Source organism: Mus pahari, chromosome 10, assembly GCF_900095145.1.
Source record: "Mus pahari chromosome 10, PAHARI_EIJ_v1.1, whole genome shotgun sequence".
Classification (NCBI taxonomy): domain Eukaryota; kingdom Metazoa; phylum Chordata; class Mammalia; order Rodentia; family Muridae; genus Mus; species Mus pahari.
Window position 1 is genome coordinate 21,839,288 of NC_034599.1, and position 25,434 is coordinate 21,864,721.

The 25,434-nt window shown below is 42.8% G+C and overlaps 1 protein-coding gene across 1 annotated transcript in view; it reads right to left on the bottom strand.

Annotated features, from left to right (window-relative positions):
- The window catches only part of Glb1l2 (galactosidase beta 1 like 2), a 45,126-nt gene extending 20,526 nt beyond the window's left edge, over window positions 1–24,600 (bottom strand). The window contains exons 1-5 of the mRNA XM_021206432.1: window positions 24,436–24,600; window positions 13,774–13,971; window positions 11,964–12,032; window positions 11,255–11,350; window positions 8,998–9,106 (exon numbers count right to left, since the gene is read on the bottom strand). Of these exons, the coding sequence (XP_021062091.1) occupies window positions 8,998–9,106; window positions 11,255–11,350; window positions 11,964–12,032; window positions 13,774–13,971; window positions 24,436–24,521 (558 nt within the window). The 5' untranslated portion in view covers window positions 24,522–24,600. The remainder of the gene's footprint in view (window positions 1–8,997; window positions 9,107–11,254; window positions 11,351–11,963; window positions 12,033–13,773; window positions 13,972–24,435) is intronic.
- Window positions 24,601–25,434: the final 834 nt, after the last annotated feature.

Here is a 25,434-nt window from a genome sequence, read left to right on the forward strand (position 1 = left end):
GAAGGGAAGGGAAGGGAAGGGAAGGGAAGGGAAGGGAAGGGAAGGGAAGGGAAAATAAAGGAAAGAAGAAAAGGAGAAAATGGATTTTGGAGCTCTCCCAGGGACAGAGGAAAATCGGGAGATGTCCTGTTAATTCTCTATGGTCCATACAGGAGACATCCTTAGTTTTGGTTAAATCAAGTTTTCTACACTTTTTGTATTGTCTGTGTTTGGTGCACCAATCTGTCTGCATGTCAATTCATGTATGTTTTTGTTTTGTTGTCTGAATTACTGACTGTTCTATGCTTCACGTTGAAAAGAAAGCACACACACACACACACACACACACACACACACACACACACTCATCCCAAAATCTCAGAAATTCCTACATAGTGATGTTTTATAAAGCCAAATGGTTGAAAATACAAGAGAGGGAGGGCAGGATACATGGAGGAAAATGACATATCACACTTTACAATAAACTGTCAGTGAAGCTACCAGGTAGACCCAGCTGCAGGTCAAAAGACAGTGGGATACATAATACATTCAATGCACTAAAAGAAAACAGTTGATAACTGGAAATTCTTTATCTTAAAAAAAAACTTTACAAATATAAATTTCTGACAAAGGGGAGTTGAAGGAGTTGATTCCTTTACGCTTGGTGTGCAATTAATTCCTCAAGCTGAAGTGAGTGCTAGGCAACCTGAAGCTATATAAAATATGGAGTCCTCCAGAAAAGACAAACACAGCACCCTGGAATAGCTCAACACATAGTTTTCTCCTGGGCAAGATAGACCATTTTCCAGTACAGCCCACATGTTAGACCACAACACAAGTTCTCATAAATTTTAAAGCACTGAAATCAAAGTATTTTTCTACTTACAGTGGAGTGAAATAGAAATTAACAGCGAAAGAAAACTGGAAAATTAACAAATACATGGATATTTAACAATAATCATAAATAGCAATGACTAATGAAAAAATCACCATAGATGGTAGCAAAAAAAATGAGATAAATGAAAATAAAAACAAAAAAAATTGACAAAATGCAAGGAATTCCCAGCAGTGCACACATTTAAAAGGTGACCATCTCAGATGAACCATCTATCCTCATGTCTTAGGAAATCAGGGAAAGCTCTGACAGAATCGAAAGCAGAGGCTGGTGGCTGTTCAGGGTGCTAGCCCTTAGTAGGACATTTCAGCACGTCCTCTAAGGCTTGGGGTGTGGGGGATGAGGGAGACATCATAGAAGAAAGGAGATAAAGGATAGAAGAGCCAAAAGATAGGGAGGATGTCTTTAGGGCTGGCACAACCATTGCAAACAGACCGAATGACAGCTAAAGCTGCCTACATTGGGTCTGCACAAGACAGCCTGTCAACAGCCAACCACTGATTAAAAAAGGGGCTCAGGACCCTTCCCCTCCCTGCCTATCTATAAGCAATGGACAGATCCTAGGGAGGGACAGTTCTTGTTTCCAGTGGAACACACCAGACTCACAGGGTTACATGGACAACCTCGGTTAAAATCAGTGAGGGATGAAATTAAATGAAAAGGATAACGGTGGCAAGGGGCCTGGAGGGAGGAGGAGGTGTGACAGTATAGAAGGGAGAGAAGAGAGTAAGGACTGAGAGTAAACACAACACACTCCATACACAACACACTACATACAGAACACACTTCGTACACACACGTAACTGCCAAAGAACAAATATTGCCAAGTAACTAAAAAGCACGTACAAAAGAAGAATCAACATTTTCAGAAGGAATAAAAAAACATAAGTTGAGCCAGAAATGTTTTAAGAGATGAGAAAAAATTAGCAATCTAAGACCTGAGTTTTAAAAGAGAAAAAAAAAAATTCTATAAAACTGAGAAAAACCAAGATGGAGAGATCGCTCAAGATTAAGAACACCAGCTGCTCTTCCATGGGTCCTGAGTTCAATTCCCAACAACCACATGGTGGCTCACAACCATCTGTAATGGGATCAGATGCCCTCTTCTGGTGTGTCTGAAGACAGCGACAGTGTAGTTATATACATAAAATAAATAAATAAAATCTTTAAAAAACTGAGAAAAAGCTTTAACTAAATTAAGAAAAATAGAAGACTCAATTAAAATCATATACTAAACAGTATATGGCTATTGATTTTATAGAAGTTATTTTTTTTTTTAAAAAGGAGTTTGGATGCCTCCTCAATCCTCAGCCTTAAAAAAAAAAAAAAAAAAAAAAAAAAAAAAAAAAAAAAAAAAAAAAAAGCTGCTGATTTTTACAATAAGCAGTGGTAAATACAGACCCCTGCAACTAATCAACATGCATGGAGTAACTGTTGGATTTTCAGCCATGAACGAGACATCTTCACCATATCCCTTCCACACATGGCTCAGAAAAATCCCAGAACAGAAGGCAGGAAGACAATAAGAGGCAGAGGTTAGGGCGGCTGTTATGTACTGGAGAAGACCCAATTTTCTTCAGATGTGCAGCACTCCACACACAAACACCCCAGCTGGAGGTCCATGCACTAGTGGATGGCCCCAAACCCATACAGATAGGGGCAGTCCTAATTGAAATATACATATTTATATTTTATAAATACAAACTAATTTATATATACATAAATTAGAATTTATATAAATTCCGTGGTTTGCAAGGGGAGGTCTGGAAGGGGCTGAAATGGGGAATGCAAGTGAATATGGTCAAAATTAAATAGCATAAATGCATGAAATGAGCAAATGATAAATGAAAGGATTGTGGTTTTTAAAAGAGAAGTTTAAACAACTATATACAACTGAGTAACCCAGATGAAATACATGAATTCCTAGAAATATCTAATTCTTAGAACTATAGTAAATCATGAAGAAAAGAAAGTGCAACACACTTGTTCTGGTAAAGAGCCTGCATCAGTAATCAAGAGTCTCCCCATCAAGAAAAGACCAGGACCACAGGCTTCACTGCTGAATTTTATTTTTGCTTTTCTTTTAGTTACTGTTTTAAAAAACATGTTTTGACTGTGTAGCCCAAGCTGCCCTGGATCTAGCTAGAGTCTAAACTGACCTTTAACTTACTCTGTAGCCAGGGTTTCCTTGACTGCTCAATCTCCCTGTTACTGTTTCCCTAGCATTAAGATTATACTCAGTATCTCTATTAAATACTGAAAGCAGAATTTACACCAAATGAAGTTCAGAAATACTCCCTATGTTACTCAATGGGGTCAGCACTACCAAGCCAGAGAACATTATAAACAAACCAAAAAATCTAGCCAGCAGCACCCAGGAGGCAGAGGCAGGCAGAGCTCTGGACATTTAAGGCCTGCCTGGTCTACATAGTGAGTTCTAGCTGAGCAGGACTATAAAATGAGACACTGTCCAAAAACAAACAAAAACACTACAAACTCATCCTTGATTCAAAGGATTACACACCAAGAACAAATAAGATTAAATTCTGGGATATAAGGGTAACCAATACGAAAACCAATGTACACTATATTCTGAAAATTAAAAAAAAAATCATACAATCTCCTTTTTGTACATAAAAAGCACTTGACAGAATTCAATGGACTTGAAGAATGAAAACATTCAACAAACTAGGAACTACCTCAATATAAAAAAGCCCACATATGAGGAGCCTATGGCTAACACCATACTCAAAGGTGAACAACCAGAACCCTGTCCTCTAGATTCGGAACAAGACAAAGACTCCTTCACTGATTCTGTTCAACACAGTTCTGGTCCTAGCTAAAGCATTAGTCAAGAGAAAGCAAGCTTGCACAAATGTTAAATCATTACTACTTGTACACATATGACCTTAATGTAGAAAACCATCAATGACTCCACAAACAGAGACAATACTGTTAAGGTTTATGAGCCAACTCTGTGGGTTTACTGGACACAAAATCAACAAACAAAAATAAAATCAGTTCTATTTCTATATACAACCAATGACTAACTCCAAACAGTATCAAAAAGAATAAAATAAGACTTTAACTAAGGAACTGAAATACTACAAATTGATACTAAGAGAAAGTAAAGAAGATACCAATAAAGAAAGAAATTCTGGGTCCGTTCATTAGAAGAGCCAATGTTCTAGTCAGTGCTGTCTAGTGATCTACAGGTGCCATGAAATCCCTATCACAACCCCGGGGCTGTTGCTGAAATAGAAAAAGACATTCCAAAATTCATCTGAACTCCAAATGGACACCTAGGAGCCAAACAACGTATAAAGGTTATAGAGACCTCCCACTTTGGACTTCAAAACATACTGCAAAGCCAGATACTGAAGCAACGGGATAGTGGCATGATGACATTGTCTACTGAAATTATTTTTTAATATTTATTGGCTTTTAAATTTTTCTTCATATAATATATTTTGACCATATTCTTTCTCCTCTCCCAACTCCTCTTAGCTCTTCCCCACGTCCCTACCCACCCAACTCCATGTTCTTTCTCTCTCACCCAATAAAAAAAAAGAAAAGAAAAACAAAGTTAAAATACCAAAGCAAAACAAACGAACAACAAAAGATAAAAAGCATACAGTCCACTTCATGTTATCCAGCTACTCCTAAGCTTGGTGCCTACCCTAGAGTGCGGTTGATATACCCAGGGTCACTCCATTGGAGACAACTGATTCTCCCTCTCCTCCCCCTTGCAAACAGATTCTTGGTTAGAGGTGACCTCTGTGTCCATTTCCCCTTGTCTGTGCTGCGACTCTGTCTGACTTGAACTTGTACGGGTCTTGTGCATGCTGCTGCAGTTTCTGAATTCCTACATGCATCAGTCTCTTGTGTGTGGAGTCATCTAGCACCTCTGCCAAAAGTTAAATGGACACAGACATTCTTCCCATTCTGTAAGCTGCCACTTTGGTCAAACCATGGTGTCCTTTGCTGTACAGAAACTGTTTAGCTTCATGGGGTCCCATTTATAAGTTGTTAGTCTTATGGAACCCCTGTGCTGTGGGGTCCCACTAGGAAAATCCTTTCCTAGGTCAATGAGTTCACGTGGATTCTCTGCATTCTCTTCTGTCCAGTTCAGAGCATCAGGTTTTACATTGAGGTCTCCTCATCTACTTTCCTTCTTCAACCTGCAGCCATCCGATTTGACCAGCACCGTTGTTGAAGACTGTCTTGTCCCCAGTGTGGTTTGTTTTATTTTGTTTTTTCTTCTTCTTTGGCAAAAAGTAGGTGTCATAGGTGTGTAGAGTATTGTCTAGGTCTTCGATTCTATTCCATTGATCAATATGTCTGTTTTTACTTTTTAATATTAATCTGACTGTCCCATGAGCATGGGAGATTTTTCCATCTTCTGAAATGTTCTCCAATGTCTCAAAGATTTTATTGCACAAGTCTTAAGGCTACTATGAAAGGTACTGTTTTCCTGGTTTCTTCCTCAGTATGTTTGCCATTTGTATGTAGGAAGATACTGATTTTGTATTACTTTTGTATCCAGCTAGTTTTCTGAAAGTGCTTCTCAGCTGTACAAGTTTTCTGGCGGCATTCTTAGGGTATTTAACATATGTAATCATAATGTCTGCAAATATGACTACATTGATTTCTTCCTTTCTTATTTGTATCCCCTTGATCTCCTTCAGCTTTCTCTCTGTTTAGGATAATGTTGACTGTGGGCTTGCTGTAAATGCCTGTATTATGTTAAGATACCTCCCCTGTATCCTTCATCTTTCTCATTTTTAGTAGCTGATAGAATTCCTTTTCTTGCACTATACCTGCTCTCTCCTGGAGCCCATATTTCCATCCTAGGGGATGCCACATGTTCCTGAAGTTACGTGTAGCAGTTCTATACATGCTCTGGTTCACTTCCCAATTCCAGTGATTCCACAGTTTCCTGAGTTAGAAGGTTAAATGTTTGAATTGTGTCAAAATTCATATGCAAACATAACCTTAAGCAGTATTAAAAGACAACCTCTGAAAGGTGACTGGATCATGAAGATGGAGTCTTCATGAGTGGATGAGTGTTTTTATGAAAAATGCCACGGGCTAGGGAGGGACTTTAGAGATAAAGGACTTACCTATAATAGATGAGCAATCCAAGGTGGAAAAGAGGACAGAGGAGACAACCAGATGAGGTTGGGGCATTGAATGACTGACTGAGTGACTGACAGATTGATTGATTGATTGATTGATTGACTGAATGACTGATAGATTGACCAACTGATTGATTGGCTGATTGGTTGACTGACTGACTGACTGACTGAGTGACTGATTGATTGATTGACTGAGTGACTGATTGATTGATTGACTGAGTGACAGAGTGATTGAATGAATGAATGAATGAATGAATGAATGATTTGTTGACTGATTGGTGGGATTTCTGGCTTTCTGAAATTTCCCAGCTTTCCTGGAGTTTGAAGCTGTCATGCAGTAGTTCCCCTTAGCTGTTATTTTCAGCCATCATACAACAGCTCCCCCTTAGCTGTTTTTTCCACAGTAGAATAGTTTCCCCTTGGCTGCTGATTTTAAGCCGTCAGATATTAGTGGGCTTGTGTTTCAGGATTCAATTATATATGACAAGTGATGGTATGGAAATATGAGATGGGAAACTCCATATACAAATCATAAATTTTAAACTGTGCATAAATTCAAAGGGAAGAGAAATCTGACAAAAGCTGGCACTGGCCTATCATGTTCAGCCTGACTGTAAATCATCTCTTTGTCCAGGGTGTCCGTGTTGCATACAACCTCTCTTTCAGTCACTTAGTGGCCACATCAGTTTAGAGGAATTTCAGGACTTCACTGCTTGGGTATACATAGCCCTGGCTCTACTTTAAAACAGCCCCAAAGTATAAGATTAGAGGTCCCAGGGGGTGGGAGAGATGGATCAGTGGTTAAGAGCACTAGCTATTCTCCCATAGGTCAAGGGTTTAATTTCCATAGGTCATGGCAGCTCACTGCTGTCTATAACTGTATGGAATATAATTCCCTCTTCTGGTGTGCAGATAGACATGCATATAAACAGCCATATAATATAAATAAATAAATCTTTTTTTAATAGATCAGAGATCCTGATGACTTATAACAGTGTACTGCTATAATTGTTCTATTTTATGATGCTATTATTGTTAATCTCTTACTCTGTCTGATCCATGTAAACTTTGTAGGGAACCTCAGAGTCAGCTCAAGACACCCCAAGACCGTGTTCTCAAAACAAAGGAGATTTATTTTTCCCGAAGGACAGAGGCCATGGATAAGGGACAAAGACGGGAGATCGAGAAAGAGGGAGAAAGGGAAGGGAGCAAGGGAGAGGGGTAAATGGTATTTGTCCCGGGGAGGTGGGATGGACAGAGGACTGCCTATGGTTAGAGAGACGGATGTGGCCCCCGTAGGCAAATGGAGGGTTATAAAGGTAAAATAGGAAACCCCATATTAGGGTGAGGTGTTTGATTTTAATAGGTCGTGTAAATTAGGTGAGCCAAAGGGGGCTTTTGATTGCTGGACTTCAATACTTTGGTAGCTAGACATTGGAAGTTACCCTCAGGAAGAGAAATTGACTAAATAAAGGAATAGACCTTTGGTGCTAGAAACAAAAAACCAAAAAAAAAAAAAAATGCAATCTTATAGTTTTTAGCAAGGCAGAAGGAACTGGGGAGATGGGTAAGGTCTGCCAGAGCGATTCTCACCACACTCAAGCTAGCCAGAGTCCCTTCAAACTTCATCGTCTGTGTCTATGAATAGGAACATGTTATGTATGGAAGGTTTACTCCTATGTGTGGTCCCAGGCACCCATTAAGGGATTTGGAATACATCCTTCTAATGAGGAAGATATATATATATATATATACACACACACACATATATGTGTGTATGTGTATATGTATATGTAGTGATATTAACTGTATACTTAAAGGGTCAGTATATATATATATGTATACTGTATACTTAAAAGGGTCAGTTTTTGTTACATACATCTTACACAATAAAAAAGCAAGTGAAACAATTATACTATACTCATGAACAGAGCTGGTTACTCTATTCACATGCCTCAGAATGTAGCCCCAGAAAACCTTCACTGCAGCTCCCACCACGTAATGTGCTGGACCATCTCAGGACTCCATGTGCCAGGACAAACTAAAATCCCAAGCTTCCCTGATTCTTTCATATTTAGTAATGCCTCATTCAGTAAATAAAAAGGCAGGACACTTAGTTACAGCTGATGTGCATAAGCAGCTACATCTGATGTATAATTATAAATTTTCTACAAATGTGGCTCAATTGATATTGGGGTATATGCATATAAAAGTTTTTCCTTGCTTATCTGGCTTTCAAACCAACCCTGACAACCTGTTTCATCTGGCTGTTTGTTTTAACTCATGTTGTTATGAATGTTCCAAACCATTAACCCAAGAGTGATTTTTTTTAAATCAGTGCACTATTTTCTTGTTGTACTAATTTCCTCATATCATTCTTTGTGGTTTTACACAGCAACTGGGCTAATTAATCCCATCCTTGATTGTTATTACTTGGAACTGTTACATAAAATACTAAGATTCTTTCTCTCGAAGCTCCATCCAAATACCTTTGTTTTGAATAGTCGGAGTGAATTGTATAGCACCATTTGGTAGCGTAGAGTGGTACTTTAAAAAAGACATCAATTAGAGCTTTATACTTACACAGAATTCTCATGTCCCATCTCTGGCCTTCCCATGTGTGCTGTGCCCTGTGTGGTCACTGTGTCACTGAGACTCTGGCAGATGCCAGCTTCAGTTCGTAAGGCCTCCTACTAACCCAAGCCCAGTTAGAGCTCCGGCTGCACAGACTAATATGAGTCCTTATGCCCACCTGGTATTTCAGCTCTGCCTGAGACCACACTAGTGTGCACACAATTTGAAAACACAAGTGCTACGGGCCCTGGTGCTCTAAATCAAGCTCTCACAGAATGATGAAGAGTGAGTGTGCCCTTGTGGCAAGAAGAGCTGCAGGATCCTCATCTGCAAGCTTACTAAATAGCATGAAGACTGCATGCTAGTTAGAAGACAGGCAGAAGATCAGAACGCCTTTTCTTTTTCTTTTACCTGAAGTGGCACCACCCTGGACATCAGGTGGTCAAAGTAAAGATCCACTGCCTTAGTGAAGCCGTGGTAAGTTGTCCTCAGCTTCATGTCAGGGTCTTGGAGGAGCCAGCTTGGAGACAGAAGCGAGGAAGAGGAATATCAGTGTTAGCGTCTGTGGGTTTGCTTGGGCAGGCTAGTGAGCAGGGAAAGGAAGCAGCTTCAACCCACTCGAGAACGAGACTGGAGAGCAGGTCAGGCCAGGGCTAATTACCATCCCACCACCACCAATTAGCTAGGATGTCAGGAAGCTATGCACGCAGTCCAGAGGCAAACACATCACAGTGCCAGCCTACACACTGAATGCCTTGGGAAGTTTGGGTTGAACTTCACGGCTACAGGTGCTCTTAACTACCCACTGGAAAAAGAACAGCAAGGCCTGGTCTTCAAGTATTTACACTAACGGCCCCAAACGGACATCAGAGCACTCCTGGAATCCAGCACTCAGCTGAAACAGGGGAATCACGATCTTAGAAGCAGCCTGAGCTAAATAATGAGGTAGCTGGCCCGTGCAGTAAGGCCCCATCCCAAGGCAGGGAGAAAGGCAAGGTCAGAAGGATTACAAATCACTGAAGCCCAGATTCAACCTTCCAGGATGCCCCAGGAAAAAGGAACCTGATGACCTGTGAGATGGTATCAGAGGGACTCAGAAGCCTGGGCCCTGCAGTCTGCCACCAGAGCAGCAGCAGGAGAGCAAATCGAAGTAGTCCCTTGATCTGCTGTGAGCACATATCCCAACAGAAATTCAGCACCAGGGGCTAGCTCCAAAGCTAAAGCCAAAGTGCGTCCCATTCAAATGAAATCCTAGAAAACCATGTTTTCTAACAAGAGGCTCTGATGTCTCTCTTCCCCTAACTCGGAGTCTCTGAAAAGTGACAGTAACGTATCAAGGAATGTCAGCTGATAATGAAAGGCTGAAGGGGGTGTCTCCCCCAATCTGACCTGCATATCCTGAACTATCAAAGAGACCTATTTTCTCAAAGCACTGACATCCTACCCTCCTGGGAATCCCTCATGAATAGGTAGGTGCCCCCTCCATGGCAAGGGAGAGCAGATCTAAGAGTCCCCATTGCTTCTAATTTAAGACTGTTAAACCCTGTTGTCCTCCTATGCCCGGCTCCAGCTGAGCCCAAGGAAAAATGCTGACAGTGGCACAGGTGTCTAATCCGCAGAAAGAGCCAAGCAGCTTGTGTGTCACAGCTCTGCCTGGGACACTGTGCCAGATCAGAATGATCAGACAGAAGACAAGTTGTACCCCTGACGGGAGGGCAGGCCATGCTGGAAACAGAGAGCAGATAAGATCTGGGCATAGCACTTGTGCTGTGAGAACAGAGTTCCCCAAGCCACTTCTAGGACGAAGAGGTTCAGCCTTCTTTCCTCTGGGGACAGCAGAGGTGGGCAGAGCCTGTGGCTAGCCACCAGTGATTGATGCTATAAGGACAGAAACAGTGCAGATGGGCGGAGCCTGTGACTAGCCACCTGGGATTGATGCTGTGAGGTCAGACACAGCACTGGTGGGCAGAGCCTGTGACTAACCACCAGTCATTGATGCTGTGAGGTCAGACACAGCACAGGTGGGCGGAGCCTGTGGCTAGCCACCTGTGATTGATGCTGTGAGGACAATGATGATAACACTTAATAAGACAGAACTTTGTCTTTGCCTGAAAATGAAGGCAGTCTTGCTGAGGAAGAGGAACAGATGTGAGTCCACATGATACCCATTCAGACATCACTCCCGCAGCATAACGCTCAGCGCACTGACCTTACTGGAAACTACACTTAGGCAGAACAGATCCAGGAGGACTGAGGACAAAACCACAAGACCAATTCCTCTACACTGCAGCAATACTTGGGGTTTTAATAAATCACCAGTAATATCTCTAAGAAACAGATAGGACAGTTTGGTTTGTCTCCTTTTGCATTGATGGACAGATCAGATAAGTCACCTGCCTGGGTGCCTCTACAGTGTGGCCAGAACAATGAAATGCCTCCAGGCAGATAACCTGCAACTGCTGCCACCTGACACATAGAAGGATCTGAGGTTACTCAACAAGGGCAGGGACAGCAGCATAATGCCAATGGCCCTGTGCCAGTGGTACTTGCTTCAAAGAGGAAATTCTGCACAGAATGAAAACTATCTTTTAAAAGAAATACTAAGTCAACACCTCTAAGCACCCAGACACTTCCAGCTACTCTGGAGACCCACACTGCCATCTCTCACCTGGGCAAGCCGCCGAGGTCAATCTCACTACAGATGTAGGGCCCTGGTCGCAGAATCACCCACAGCCCAATCTTTGCAGCCAGCTGGATAAAGGCCCTAAGAAGAGAAAAAAAAAAAAAAAAGTCAGCCCTGAGAATCTAGAATAAGATTAAATATGGGAGGAACCATAGGCACTTTGGGTATCAAATCTTCCCTGTTCCTCCCTGATCCTTCCTCTCTCAATCAGGAAACTTGGGGTAAGAGGGGCATGGCCAAAGCTCAACATAGCAGGGAATTCTTGCACAACACAGGGAGCCAGAAGCCCAGGGAGCTGGGTATGCATTGCTACCTTGCATCAGGACCATCCATGCAGACCCACTGGAAGTGGTCAGACAGACAACATACAGGAACTTTGCACCCAGAAGCAGCCCAATTCCATCCCAGCTATATGAACCCCCAAAAAGAGTCTGGTGTGATCTGGGATCTAGACTCTCTGGACTATAGTGAAAAGGGGATAGGAAACTGTAGGCTGAGAGCCCTGGGTAATATGTCACAGTTGGGGAGCATCCAGGCCCTGAGTTCAAAGCCTTTCTCAGCATTCTAAGAACAAGGCTCAAGACCCAGTCCTCAGTTTCTCAAAACAGTCAAGACAGAACATCCTGATGGCTTGTCACCGACCCCAAGTAACTTCCCATCCCAGACCAGGCACAGAAGCACCAAGACTACATACTCTAGGTCCAGGTTCCCGGAGAAGTCGAATTTGCCTCTCTCTGGCTCATGGAGGTTCCATGGCACATAGCTGTAAAAGATAAGATAATTGCAGGGAAGTTTGTTCATCCACATAAGCATTTTTACCTCTAACACCTATGATGATGGCTGAAGAGACCGTTTTCAATAGCTTCAGGCCTCAGAACCAGACATGAGGACCATAAGAATTCAAGGCAGGCCCGAGGAAGAATATCGCATTGCCTTAGGAGGACAGAGAGTCAACTTGACTAAGGTGAAGTATGAGATATTTGGAGTAAAATGTCAGGTTCTGTGACCCCCGATTAGCACACACTGCAGTATTCTTAAGGCCTTGAGGGGCCCTCTAAGAAGTTGCCCACATTTCTCTCAACAGAGCTCTGATTTATTAAAAGTGTCCCTTTTATAACTGTCGTCAAAGCTAGTTCACAAATCACTCAAGGCAGCCCACTTCCTTGATTTATAATCATACCCTTTTCGCCCAATAATGGAGAATTTCAACCTGTTGATCCTTTTTTATTTCATAGAAATAGCCCCAAATTTAGGTTAGCAATTTTGAAGACAAAGTCATAAAAAAAGATCAATATTATTCATAACTGGGCCTGTTTCTATTTATTTCTATTAATTTTAATTATCTGCACATGTGTCATGGGTTGGGGGGACATATGCATGTGAGTTCAGGTTCTCACAGAGACCAACAGTGCCTCAGGAGCTTGAGATACAAGCAGGTTGTGAGGCTGACAAGAATGCTGGGAACCAAAGTCAGGCCACTCTTTTTTTTTCTTTTTTTTCTTTTTTTTTTTTTTTTTTTTTTTTGTTTTTTTGTTTTTTTTTTTTTCGAGACATAGTTTCTCTGAGTAGCCCTGGCTGTCCTGGAACTCACTCTGTAAACCAGGCTGGCCTCGAACTCAGAAAGTCAGGCCACTCTTGACTGCTGAGCCACCTCCACCAGCCTCTGAGCCTATTTTTCTGATGACTTGCACAGTCTACATTTCAACTGGTGCTGGCCAAGGAAGACCAGGCTACATGCAGGGATGATAATCACAACCATCTAAAGATCTTTCCAGAAAATAGATGCTGAGTTGCTGATAGGTCACTGCATGTAGCCTGGTAGAGTGGTACAAATTTGGGAAGCAGAAGTTGCTTGTATAAAACATTACTGGCCAATCTAGACAAAGTGGAGCACACCTGCAATCCCAGCATTCAACACTCTACTGGAGGAGGACGGAGAGTCTGAAGTCACCCTGAACTGCATAGTTCACCTCTCAAAAAGAAAGAAAGAGATAGAGAGAAAGAAAGAGAAATACTTGTAGTATGTCTTTATAACAACAACAAAAAGACACTTTTTGTTGTGCACAGCTACAATGGGAAAGTCACTTGAGGAGTCAGGGAGATAAAAGTTCTCCACAAGCCATGGAGGCTCCAGGAGAAACCAGATTATGACAACTTGACTCTGAGACTCTAAGTGGTTAGCCTGCAGAACTGTGAAAAAGCAGTTTATTTATTCAAGCCACAAAATGAACAAACCACCTCCTATCTCTATCTCTATCTCTATCTCTATCTCTCTCTCTCTCTCTCTCTCTCTCTCTCTCTCTCTCTCTCTCTCCCTTTCTCTCTCCTCTCCACCACTACTTGATTGCATCTCCTCTAACACATCTGTAGGGGGTTCTGTAGAACTTGCAAACCTAAGCAAGCAACATAGGCCGGCTGCCTGTGGTAGCTTTCTTCCCGCAAACACTTTCGCAGGGGCTCTATTTGATAGCCAGGTTTGGTGAAGAAGAGGGGACGGCACTTACGTGGTAAGGGTATTCAAGCCACAGGCTTTCAATTTGAGCAGGCGGTCCCTCCAGTATTCTCTGGGTACACGGAAATAGTGTATGGATCCCCCCAGAATCTGAAAGGTGGAGTCCTCCAGAATGAAGTCTGGGCCTTTTGTTCGAAGTCCCAGGCGCTGACGTTGGAGCCATAGGGGAACCAGAGTGCTCCAGTTCAACCTGGAAAAGCAAAGGCTCTCATGTGGTCTAGAGTTTCCACATCAGTGAGCACCAGTACAGAGATACACACTGTGTCCTTCTCTCCTCACAAGTCTTCTGTTTTCTCTCTTTCACCTGCTCCCAGGGTAGCCAGAGAAAGCTCCCACCTTCCCACTTAGCCAAACCTTGAAAGGTGACTTTCTTCAGCACTACTTCCTGGGCTGGGCCCCACTGCAGGGGAAGAGCAAGCAGATGCTGCAGCCAGGAACAAGACAGACACAACGTTCAACATGAAGACACGTGGGCTAAAAAGAGAGGATGAGGAAGGGTCATACTACATGAGGAAGACCTCACTAGTGTCACGGACACAGGAGCAGCTGCAGATCACAGGCTCCTACTACTGCCAGTTGCTCTAAGCCATCAGACTAGACATTAAAGCAAGAGCTACTAAAACAGTACCTCAGAGCCCCCTCATGGTCACAGCTGCCCTCCTTGGGATTCAGATACCTAGAAAGAGGTGTCTAGGTTAAATGGCATCCTTTCACTGACCACATATTGGAGTTCTTAATTATCTTCTGAAAATCTAGTATTAACCAAGGGTTAACAAAGCATGGCAAGGGCATGCCCAAGAAGGCTGTTGGGTAGCTGCAGCCCATGAAAAGGTTCCTATTGATGTCTCAGTGGTTGACTGGCCAAGAGGAGCCCTCAGCTTGTTTTTCATAATTTATACGACTACAAGTCTCTCTCCTTATCTACACTCTTGAAGGTCAAGAGAAAAAAGCAACACGAACAGGTTTAGGGAAGTTGGAGACAGAAAAATACAAACAGAAGAATATTTGGTGTAAAAGCAACTCTTAATTACTGCTTTTTTCACTATAGAATCCTGCAACAACAGGTCATCTTATTGCAGGCAGGCTCCTCCGCATAAAACAGTCGTCTGAGTACCAAAGACTACGGCCCTGATGGCCCCAGAACGGGCAGATTACTAAGTGTGTGAACAGTGCATGGGCAGCATGGTATACTTAAGGATTCTCTAGGACCATTCATGAACAATGAAGATTACTTTTGAACTATTTCTTTTGGCTTCTCACACACACACACACACACACACGCCCAGCTTCCAAACCCCTCTCTCTCTCTCTCTCTCTCTCTCTCTCTCTCTCTCTCTCTCTCTCTCTCTCAGAAAAGCTTCATCTTCCAGACATCTGAAGACTCTTAGGGGATGAAAACAAGAGCATCACCTGGAAGTAGATCTAGATGTGATGTGAGGCCCCTCGTAGGTATCCTCACTCTAAATGACTCCAGGTCTGTGGGTGAGTTTCTTCTGTGGAATGGGACTGATGCCTGTCTCTACCACACAGAAAGGTCACTGGGAGCTTCAGGTAAAAAATAAACACCCTATGGAGGATGATGAAGGAATCTTATCACTATTCGAAAGCAACTCGTGCTGATGAGCTTGCATGGCACAGAGAATAGTACTCAGTGCATTTAACAACATTAATATGAAATAATCCCATGGCTGCCACTCTCCCATTTTGGTAAAAAATACTTTCGATGCCTAACTTTCTGTCAGGGTATCTTATTACACTACCAAAACTTTTGCACTGAAAGACCGGTACAGAGATATCCTACTCCACCAATCCAAGCCCTCTGCCAGCATGTAATCTACTCTTGCCACAGGCCAAACCCTGCCTATCACCTGCCTCTGCAAGGTTTGCCAGATAAAAGTGGTTTTCACACTTTGAAATGGTTGAAAAAGAATCAAAGTATAATATTTGGAAATATATTAAAAGAACAAGATGAAGATCGCATCTCAGTGTTCATAAATTACTGACACAGTGCTATATCCACCTCTATTACGATTGCCTGTTTTGGGGCACAGGTCAATAGCTGCTGTGGAGACTGTGGCTCACACTACTGAGAACAGTTCATATCTTAGCCTTTCCAGGAAACCCTGAAGTCTCTACACTAGTTGATGAGCTCTAAGGTATTCAAATGTGCCCCTGAGGTTCCCACTCGGCTCCTGGCAGAAATTCTTTTCTGCAGGAGCTTTTCTCAGGCTGTAAGCTCGCAACAGTCTGGGCTGTTTCCGTCTGCGGATCTCCCTGGATTTGTAGGTACTTCCTCTGAAGAACACACTCTGCTTCACTTGTCTGCTCACCTACACACACACACACACACACACATACACACACACATACACACACACACACACACACACANNACACACACACACACACACACACACACACACACACACATACACATACACACACACACCCTGCTAGACCTGCCAGGCTACTATGAGTAATGACTGGAAGGACACATTCTTTCTTTAAGTCTTTTAAAGTCATAAACAGGGACACAGTGACAATCTGGTTATGAAAATATATATATATATATATATATATATATATATATATATATATATACACAAGCTCATTATTTTTCAAAGAAAATTATAATACACGTTGCAGATAACTCTATCAGGTAGCAATCCTACTCACTGGGCAGACCTTGAAAAAAAAAATCTCTAAATATTGCCTGAAGTTCACATCTGGATTCTTACTACTTGATTTCCTTGGTGAAAAGGTCTATTTATAGGTGCAAGAGACTCATTCTGCTAAGCACAGAGATATGGACTAAGCTGGAAGTAAGTTCTTTGAATCTCATTTCTTGACAATAACAGGCATTTTTATCTGTGACCTAGCTGGTGACCAATGTAGGCTGAATTCTGAGTGTGGTGTGCAGACAGTGAACATTTCCATCTGCAGCTTGTTGGAAATGCAGGAATCTGAGACCTACTGAACCAAAACCTGCACTTTAACCAGACTCCAAGGTTAAAGACAAACTCCAGATTGTACTTTTACCTTTAATTTGTATGTGCTCGCTCACTCTCTCTCTTCCCATCCCACTTCTCTCCCCCCACACAGTCTCTCTCATACACACACACACACACACACACACACACACACATTCATTATTCTTATGATGAAATCAAACAAGGAATCAGTAGGAGAAATAAAACTAGAAAGTTCTCAAACAGGTAGAAATTGAACAGCACTCCTAACCAACAAATGAGTCGAGAAAAAAAAAAATCACAAAGAAATCAGAAAATGTTTTGAGATGTAAAACAAAACCACACATAGAAAATATGCAGCACCATTTCAAACTTTTTAACTTCAAACTCCCATGAGCCATTATATTGCTTTATTGCAATGTGTATTGCTTTATTGGAATGTATAGCAAGCAGATAAGGTTCCTGCTTCCTGCTTCCTGCCCCCATATATCTTTTTCTCCCCTTCTCTCACCCACTAACAAATCTGAACTTGCAATTGTTTAGGACCAGATCCTGGAGTCATTCTCAACTCCTCTTTCTTTTTCTTTCTCTGTCCTTTTATAGCCTATCATTTTCTAGACTTAAAACAAAAATTCACAATGCTGTTCAAGAAATAGGAAGTAAACAAACAAGCAAATGACTAACTGTTATCAAATTCCAAATTCTGGAAAATTCGTATCTTTTTTCTGGAACTGACCTGGTAGCCTACTAAACAAGGCATTACTACCTCAATAAAAGGGATATATTCAGTGGGAAAACAAGGATAGATGTTGGGTGTCTCCAGAGAATTCGCTGTAAGAAAGAGATGATGCAAGGCAGACGATCATATACCAAAGGACAAAACTCCCTGCAAATAGTTATTAACACTAATCATGATCATTAATACTAATAATCCTCATATTAAGAATAAACCCCATAATTTCCTGGGCAATTAACTCAGTACTATTAGAATACAGGAAATGCCAACTGTGTGGTTCTGACTGGCTGGTTTAAAGATCATAGGGGCTTCACTCCTCAGTTAGGCTTGTTACCAAGGGCATAAGCAAACCCTAGGGGATCCAGTGCATTCTGTTATTTTCCTTAACGAGCAGTTCATTCATGATAACAGTTTCTTGGATAAAAACCATAGGTACCTACCTTCTTGGGAGCTTATATTACCACTTTTTTTCTAGACTTCTGTTGCTTTTGTATCTTGGCTTTATTTAAAAAATAAATTTCTTTCTTCATTAAAGAAGAAATTTAGGAGAAGGACTGTGCCCTGCAGCCTAAGATCTGCTCTGCTCAGTCATGTTTTGTTCTTCTGCCTAGAAGAAAGGGTAATCTTGCTCACATTCTAGATAAGGGTCCTAGACAAAGGGGTGTGTGTGTGTGTGTGTGTGTGTGTGTGTGTGTGTGTGTGTGTGCACGCGTGTGTTTATATGTGCGTTCCTAATTGGGTCTCATGTAAGTCATCCCACTAGTGGCAAGGGAAAACACTGTGTTCCCTGCAGCTCTGGAGGGCTACAGACATAGAAACAAGCTGCAGCGACGAGACATAAGTTAGGCTCTGTGAGGGCTCCTCATCAAGCTGAACCCTGTGAAGGAGCAGGGTGAAGATGAAAGCTTCCTGACACTTGGCCCCTGATCACTGAGGTGGATCATTAGAACAGAGAGTACAGTCCAGGCTCCAGCAGGCAGCATGTCCCTGGATATTATAAGCTGTGCTGCTATGTGGGACCCAGGGACAGGTAACAACCTCTTTCACTCTGAATAGGCCCAGGAGTGGAATTTCAAGGGTCAAAGTTTAAAAAAAAAAAACAAAAACTGTCAGTCAACTTGTAAGACCCTTGGGTAGGAGAAGACCAGATCCCGCCACCTCCTGGAACAAGTTTCTTAAATGACATGTCCAAATCAGAATAATTTTGGAGTGCCTGTCGCCATGCCAGGGGGTCCTCTGTAAATCCTACAAATGCTCATTTTTCAGTACCAGGCTTTCGATGGGGGCTAAGAAGCTTCACTAGAGACAAAGTCACCTCCTTCAAGAATCTGTTCACCGTAGTCTGACCAGACATAAATGGTCCAGACTCCCCATGAGTTGCTACAACACAGACATCACGAGGAGCAGCTGAACGTGGTGACCAGGAGACAAACCCAGGTTGCACGTTCCTGTAGCAGGCCGGGCACATAACCCAGCAGGCTAGAACAGTAGTCCTTCATTCCCACAACTTACCAACCCTAAGGGCGAATTACGCTGGTAAAATACATAATATGTTGTCTGAGATGAGAGCGTACAAGTTCAACTTCCAGACGCGCCGTGAACTTGTTAGGGTTTCCCAAACCGAAGATGAACTGTATTCAGTTCAGGGCATCAGACTAGCAGAGAAACCATAAGAATGCCCACTACCTCAGTTATCCAGTAGCAAGGCCAGAGACCACAATTTTACCGAGCAGGTACATTAAAAAGCCCAGAGACATCATTATACACACATAGCTACCTCCCCCCATCAGCTCCCATATAGCTCAGCCTTTGGATATATGCCCCCTAGTTGAACAATGCTTTGGACTCTTCTCTTTGCTGAAAGAGTCATCAAACAGCCTCTACAAGGATCTGGATTTCAAACCCTGAAGCCAGTCTGTGTTCTCTACAGAGACACAAGGCACTACCACAGCCCTACTGTCTCTACTTTTCCTTTGGAAAAGATTTAGACTGCTTCCCAAGCTGTAGATGTCTGTCCTCTTGGCCCTCAAACAGTTTTGTGCTTCAGAGGACAACGTTTTCTAAATCCTGTAGGAAACATATACATGAAGAAGCATGTATTCGATGGATACCTTGATACCCAGTAGTGAAATAAGGAAACCCTTTTGGATATTCACACCTGACAAAAAGGACAATTACAATGGTCTTCCAAGATATTGTACTTTTACTGTGACCAAAAAAAAAAAAAAATCCATTAATAGCCTCATAAATTAATAAATTAGTGTATCTCAGCCTAGATGGAAGTAACAACTTTGATAACTCAAAAAGATTCTTGGTCCTTAATAATAAGGCTATGGGGTAATTCTGCGAGTATAGATAGAATAATTTTCTGATATGGGAAACAGTGCAATTGGATTGAGTGCTTTAAAATCTATTTCTTGGGATTATATCACAAAGGTATGTAATAGGCGCATTAATTTTTATAAAACCTCAGGAATCTTTATTATCCTACACACAAACTAAAAAGAAGTTCCTCCCTTAGTCTACACAGTTGAGCTCAAAATGTCCTTTATATGACCCAGAAGAAATGAAATATGCTGTTTTGGAAGAATCTACCAAAATTGAAAACTTAGTATCTGTTATGATCAGCAATTCTACTTATAGAAATCTACCCACTGTATATTTACTGCACTTCAGGAGCTAAAAGACTAAAAACAATCAATGTCCATCAAGTGGGGAAATGCTTAAATAAATTATGTATCTAATGGACCAGTAGAAAAACAATACAGCTATCTTTTCATGTGTGTGTACAGTGCATCAGTAACTTTCTGGTGGGAAGGGAAATTGGGAGAGAGGAGTTTCTTCTCACTGATGCTCCCTTTATCCTCTGAATGTTCATTTATTACTTACTCACAATTTTTAAATACTTGAAAACATCTTCTTAATTCTTGAGAACAGCCATGAATACCAGCTGAGTCTCTCTTGGGCAAACAAGCAGCAGTCTGAAAGTGTCTGCTTCCTTACCGTGAGCCTTGAAAACCACCCTGCCCTTTCATCCCAGGAACAGTCCCACACAAGGGGAACTCTTTCTTCAACATGGGCTTTAATATCCAGAGCAATAGATTTAAGCGAACTGTGAGACCAGATGGAGGAGAAACCATGCCCACACCAAAAAGGTCTTTGCCCCTGCTGGAGGAGGCAAGTTAGGAAGGCCAAACTGTCATTTTAGCAAAGAGCAAGTGCATGTATTTTCATTGCTACTTATTCGACCCAAGGTAGGAAGGACCCTTTCCCACCGTTCTGATACACCTGATGCCAATGCCACATAGTTCTTTGCTCTGATCAAAAATATCAAAATCTGGGCTGGAGAGACGGCTCAGCGGTTAAGAGCACACTGACTGACTGCTCTTCCAGAGGTCCTGAGTTCAATTTCCTGCAGCCACATGGTGGCTCACAACCATCTGTAATGGGATCTGATGCCCTCTTTTGGTGTGTCTGAAGACAGCCAGGGTGTACTCACATAAATGAAATAAATAAATCTTTAAAATAAAATAAAATAAAATAAAATAAAATAAAATAAAATAAAATAAAAAGAATGTCAACGTCCTAAGAGAACATTTCCTTCAGAGATTGGCTACCATGGTTCCGTAAAAATCCCAGTGCCAACCCCATCATACCAGCACAGAGTAAGTCAGACATCTTACTTGTCCTGCACTGTGAGCCACCTCCCAGGTCACTTTTGCTTCGCCACCTGTATGAGGCATGTGACTGTCTGCCCAGAGACACTTCCCAGATTCTAAAACCTTTACCACTAAAAGATGAAAGGGACAGCCCCCAAAGACTTCGGACACTCCAGGGTCTGTGACTCAGGACTCAAACAGAGAGGAGTCCTAAAGTTCATAAAACTCAGCAACTTCACAAAACATCAGATGACAGACACAATTTGCCCCCGGGCCTCTGGAAAGCACACTGATTTAAATTTAAATGCAACTACCATAGCTAAGCCATCCACGTACCCATTTTTAGCAAGGAATAGTTTGAGAGAAAGACTCCAGGGCTGAGAATCCAGATACTGGGGGATAAAGGAGCACTGAGTGCCAATGAACAGAGCAAAAAAATGAATGCATCTTTAAGAAACACGAGGCTAACTCACATATTCAGTCACTCATTCTAATTCATCCATTCTCTTTCTCTCTCTCTCTCTCCTCTCTCTCTCTCTCTCTCTCTCTCTCTCTCTCTCTCTCTCTCTCTCTCTCGCTCTCTCTCCCCTCTCTCTCTCTCTCTCTCTCTCTCTCTCTCTCTTCCTCCTCCTCTCCCTCCCCCCTCCTTCCCTGTGTGCCGCCCTTCATTTTAGTCAGATAAAAATCTAAGCCTAAGATATGCAGAACTGACTGAATTATTGCTCAGTGAAGTGCCCTGAGGAGAAGGATCATAAAGAGACTGTGGCCAGATCATATCAAATATACTTCCTTGTGTTCATCAAGTGGAAGGAAACAAGAAAGGAAAGCAACCAACCGTAAGCATGGCTCACACCACAGAAAACACAGGACCCCACTCTTAAGATAAGTGGGGAGAAGGAAAAGAAAACAAGCAAGTCAAGAGAGAGCGCACACCTCAGATAACATATGGGGGCACAAAAAAATAAAAAAAAAACACCAGTGGTTACTGTGTCCTGCAGAGGAAGAAGTGGGAGGAAAACAGTGGGGTACCAAAGAATTCAGGGAGAAGGAAGACGGCTATTTCTACTACTTTTAATTGTAGTGGTATTTTCCCCACATTATCTATACCAAAGGCATCATTTGGCACAAAAAAGAAAACACCAACTTGAATAAAATCTTCCCAAAAAGTCATTTTTTAGCCCTCTTAAATATGTCTTAGATATGATTTAATCAAACAACTATAATTACCTGTGAATAAACTGTAGGAAGAAAAGAAAAAGCAATGTTTCTAAGTCAAACACCTAACTCCCAGAAACCTCAAAATACCTGCTGATGGGATCCAGGAAAAGGACTGGTCCTGAAGCTGGGCTCCAGAGCACTTTGAGGAGAGCAGCCAGTTTCCATGTGACCTATATTCCATTAGCCACACCAACATTCCCCAACAACAGCTGGGAGAGGCCCTCACCACCCACTCAGCTAATGACCTGGTCAAAGCTGGGGGAAGCCAGGAAGAGAGGGCCAGTTTGTTTTCCTTTGGCTTCATAGGTATTAGAGTAACATATATGTTAATACAGAAAGAACTAGACAGGATGCACCTATGGGGAAGATATAGTCAAAATGAAGCCAAAGATACTTGTTCTTTCAAGGGATCCCAAAAGATGGCACTGACCGAAGTGGCCTTTAACCTTCCTGGCCTGCTGCAAGAGAGTGTCATGAAGCAACTTCAGGCTTAAGCCACAACTATGAATTCCGACCCATTCCACAGCCCCAGCCTGGTTTCTGCTGTGGCGGGCTTGCCTGGGTAGGGAATCAGTTACTCACCTATGAGAGAATTAGGCTGTTTCTTCACAGTCCCAGTCCTTTGCCCGACCCCTCATCAGCATCCTGTCCTGCCAGGTGACAAGTGTCCTGCCTCCTTCCCACACATTTTCCTGAGGACTATTAGAAAATGCTACCTGACCAGGCTCATCCCTCACCCTCACAGTCACCTCTCTGAGTCACCTGCAGGGACAGGTGTACTTCAATCAAAAACAAGCAACTATTTCTCTGGCACTCCAACTCCGTGGTTCCCTGCTCTATGCAAGAGCTTGTGTTGCCTCAGCTTGGAGTAATACCTCTGGAGTTACATCAACTGTGCCTCTGGGGAAAGCTGAGCATTTGACAGAAACCATGACTAAAATTCAAAGAAAGGGCAGTTCGAATAAATAAGAAAGTGTTTGGAACAACTAAGGAAACAAAAGGTCCTAGGAGTTTCTCAGACCCTAGAATGAGAAAAGATCTTGTTTCTTCTCCAACAATATGACATCCTCTCAGAAACAAAGAGGTGTAAGTTTTGAAAGGGTGTCCACGTGAAGTTTCCAAATGTGTTCTCACAGCAGCAAAAGGACTCAGATCTTAAAAAAAAATTAAAATTAAAATTAAAAAAAAAATTTTTTTTAAAGCCCTAGTTTCTGGTTCAGGTAAATGAAGAAAGGAACCAAAGACAAAAAAAACTAAGGGTGATAAGCTACCACCAGCTCCCAAGGCTGAGCCTTCACCTCAAGTCTACTGGCAAATCATTCCATGTTGCTGCCAAGCTTCCCAGCAACACTGGAGAGTTTGAATATGTAAAACACCAGGCATTGACCTGGAAGATCGGCAGGACAGTTGGCTCCTATAAATAGATATGCTTTGGAAACCTTCTGGTGTGGATCACCAGAAACCTTGCTCATGGGCAGTGGGTAAACCTTTCTTTTAATGACCACCACCGTCTGGGGCAAATAGCAGCATTCATAAAAGGGGGCCGTAAAAAAAAGTGAAGGAGGAAGATGGACAGACATACACAGCAGTGCGGAGTAAATTAATCAGGGCTGAGAGTCTGGGAGAAACCCACGGACATCACCTTTACGGTGGACATCACAACACTAACTTTGCAGAATAGAGACTTCCAGTTTGGAAGGAAATGTAGGAGTCTGGAAGAAAAGCAGTGGGGGGGGGGGGTACATGAAGGAGTGATGGGGGTGTCTGAAGAGAAACGTGAAGGCCAGTTCTGTCGATCTTCCCACAGGACTGGACGTGACTATGAACAGCAGAATCCAGCACCAAGTATGGAACGCTGCGACACTGACCCCTAGGGACTGACAGGGCTGTGCCTGCCTGCTGTGACCCAAAGGCAAGGTAAGAATGACTGGGAGGTTCGAAGGGACTCCAGGCTGTTGGATCGCTCTAAGAGATTAGAGTCGCGGTTTCCCAGACTTGTGGCAGACCAGAACCTGAGGTGTTGGGCTGGGACCAAAGGAGTCCCATAGGTGCTGGGCGGAGCGCTCTCTCACCTGCGGAGCACCAGGAAGCTCAAGACCAGCAGCAGCAGGAGTCCGAGTGTGCGGCCCGGCCTCCGCCGCAGGCTCCACTTAGGCATCTTGCGAACGCTGCTGGTAGACACCCGGGTTCCCACCCCAGCAAGACTCAGCGGCGCGCCAAAGCCTTGGCCCGGAGGGGCGGGGCCGCTCACTGGTTACCTGGGCAACCATGTTACGCCCAGCCCAGCCCACTGGCGCCCATTGGCTGAGGTTTAGGGTCCCGCCTCCACTCCCTGGCCCTGCAGGGACAAGGGACCCGGCGGGCGACCAGGACAGGGAGGGGCGGAGCTGGCCTGTTGAGGGGCGGGGCTGTCGAGGGGCGGGGCGATCTCAGCCCAGGCCCAAACTTGTCTGAGAGTTCCCCAGCTGAAGTTGCCTGCTGAGTTTAAATAGGAACCTAACAGTTAACAACGTCCCACGTCAGCCTGGTTCCCACTCTGAATCGCAGAGGCACTTAAGTTTAGGGTCTTTTCCTGCATATGAGTGCAGACAGGTATAGAACTATTGGGCCTGTGTTGCTGCATCTTTGAATATTCAAACTGGGAGAAAGTCACTCCCCACAGCGTTACATTATAAGCAAGGATTAAGTGTGCCTGGCAGGAGAATTAAAAAAAAAAAAAAAGTCTTTTAAAACAACTCCAAGTTTGAAAAGAAAAAACGGTTTTGAAGTAATAACTCATGTTAAAAGCTAGGACATTGAATAATTTACTTAAGATTATTTGAGAGCTGAGTGTCACTCAAGTCCAGTAGCACTAAATGAAGACCAAAATATTCTGCTCTTGGTTCCGCAGGTCTAGTGCAGGCCTCAACACCTAGCACATTGAACGCTTATTTTTAAAAGAGCCATAATTAACATTTTAAATTTGTGCTGGAGAGGTGGCTCAGCCATTAACAGCAGAGGACCTGAACTCATTTCTTAGTGTCCACATTGGTGGCTCACACAGCTTTTAATTCCAGTTCCAGGAACTCCAC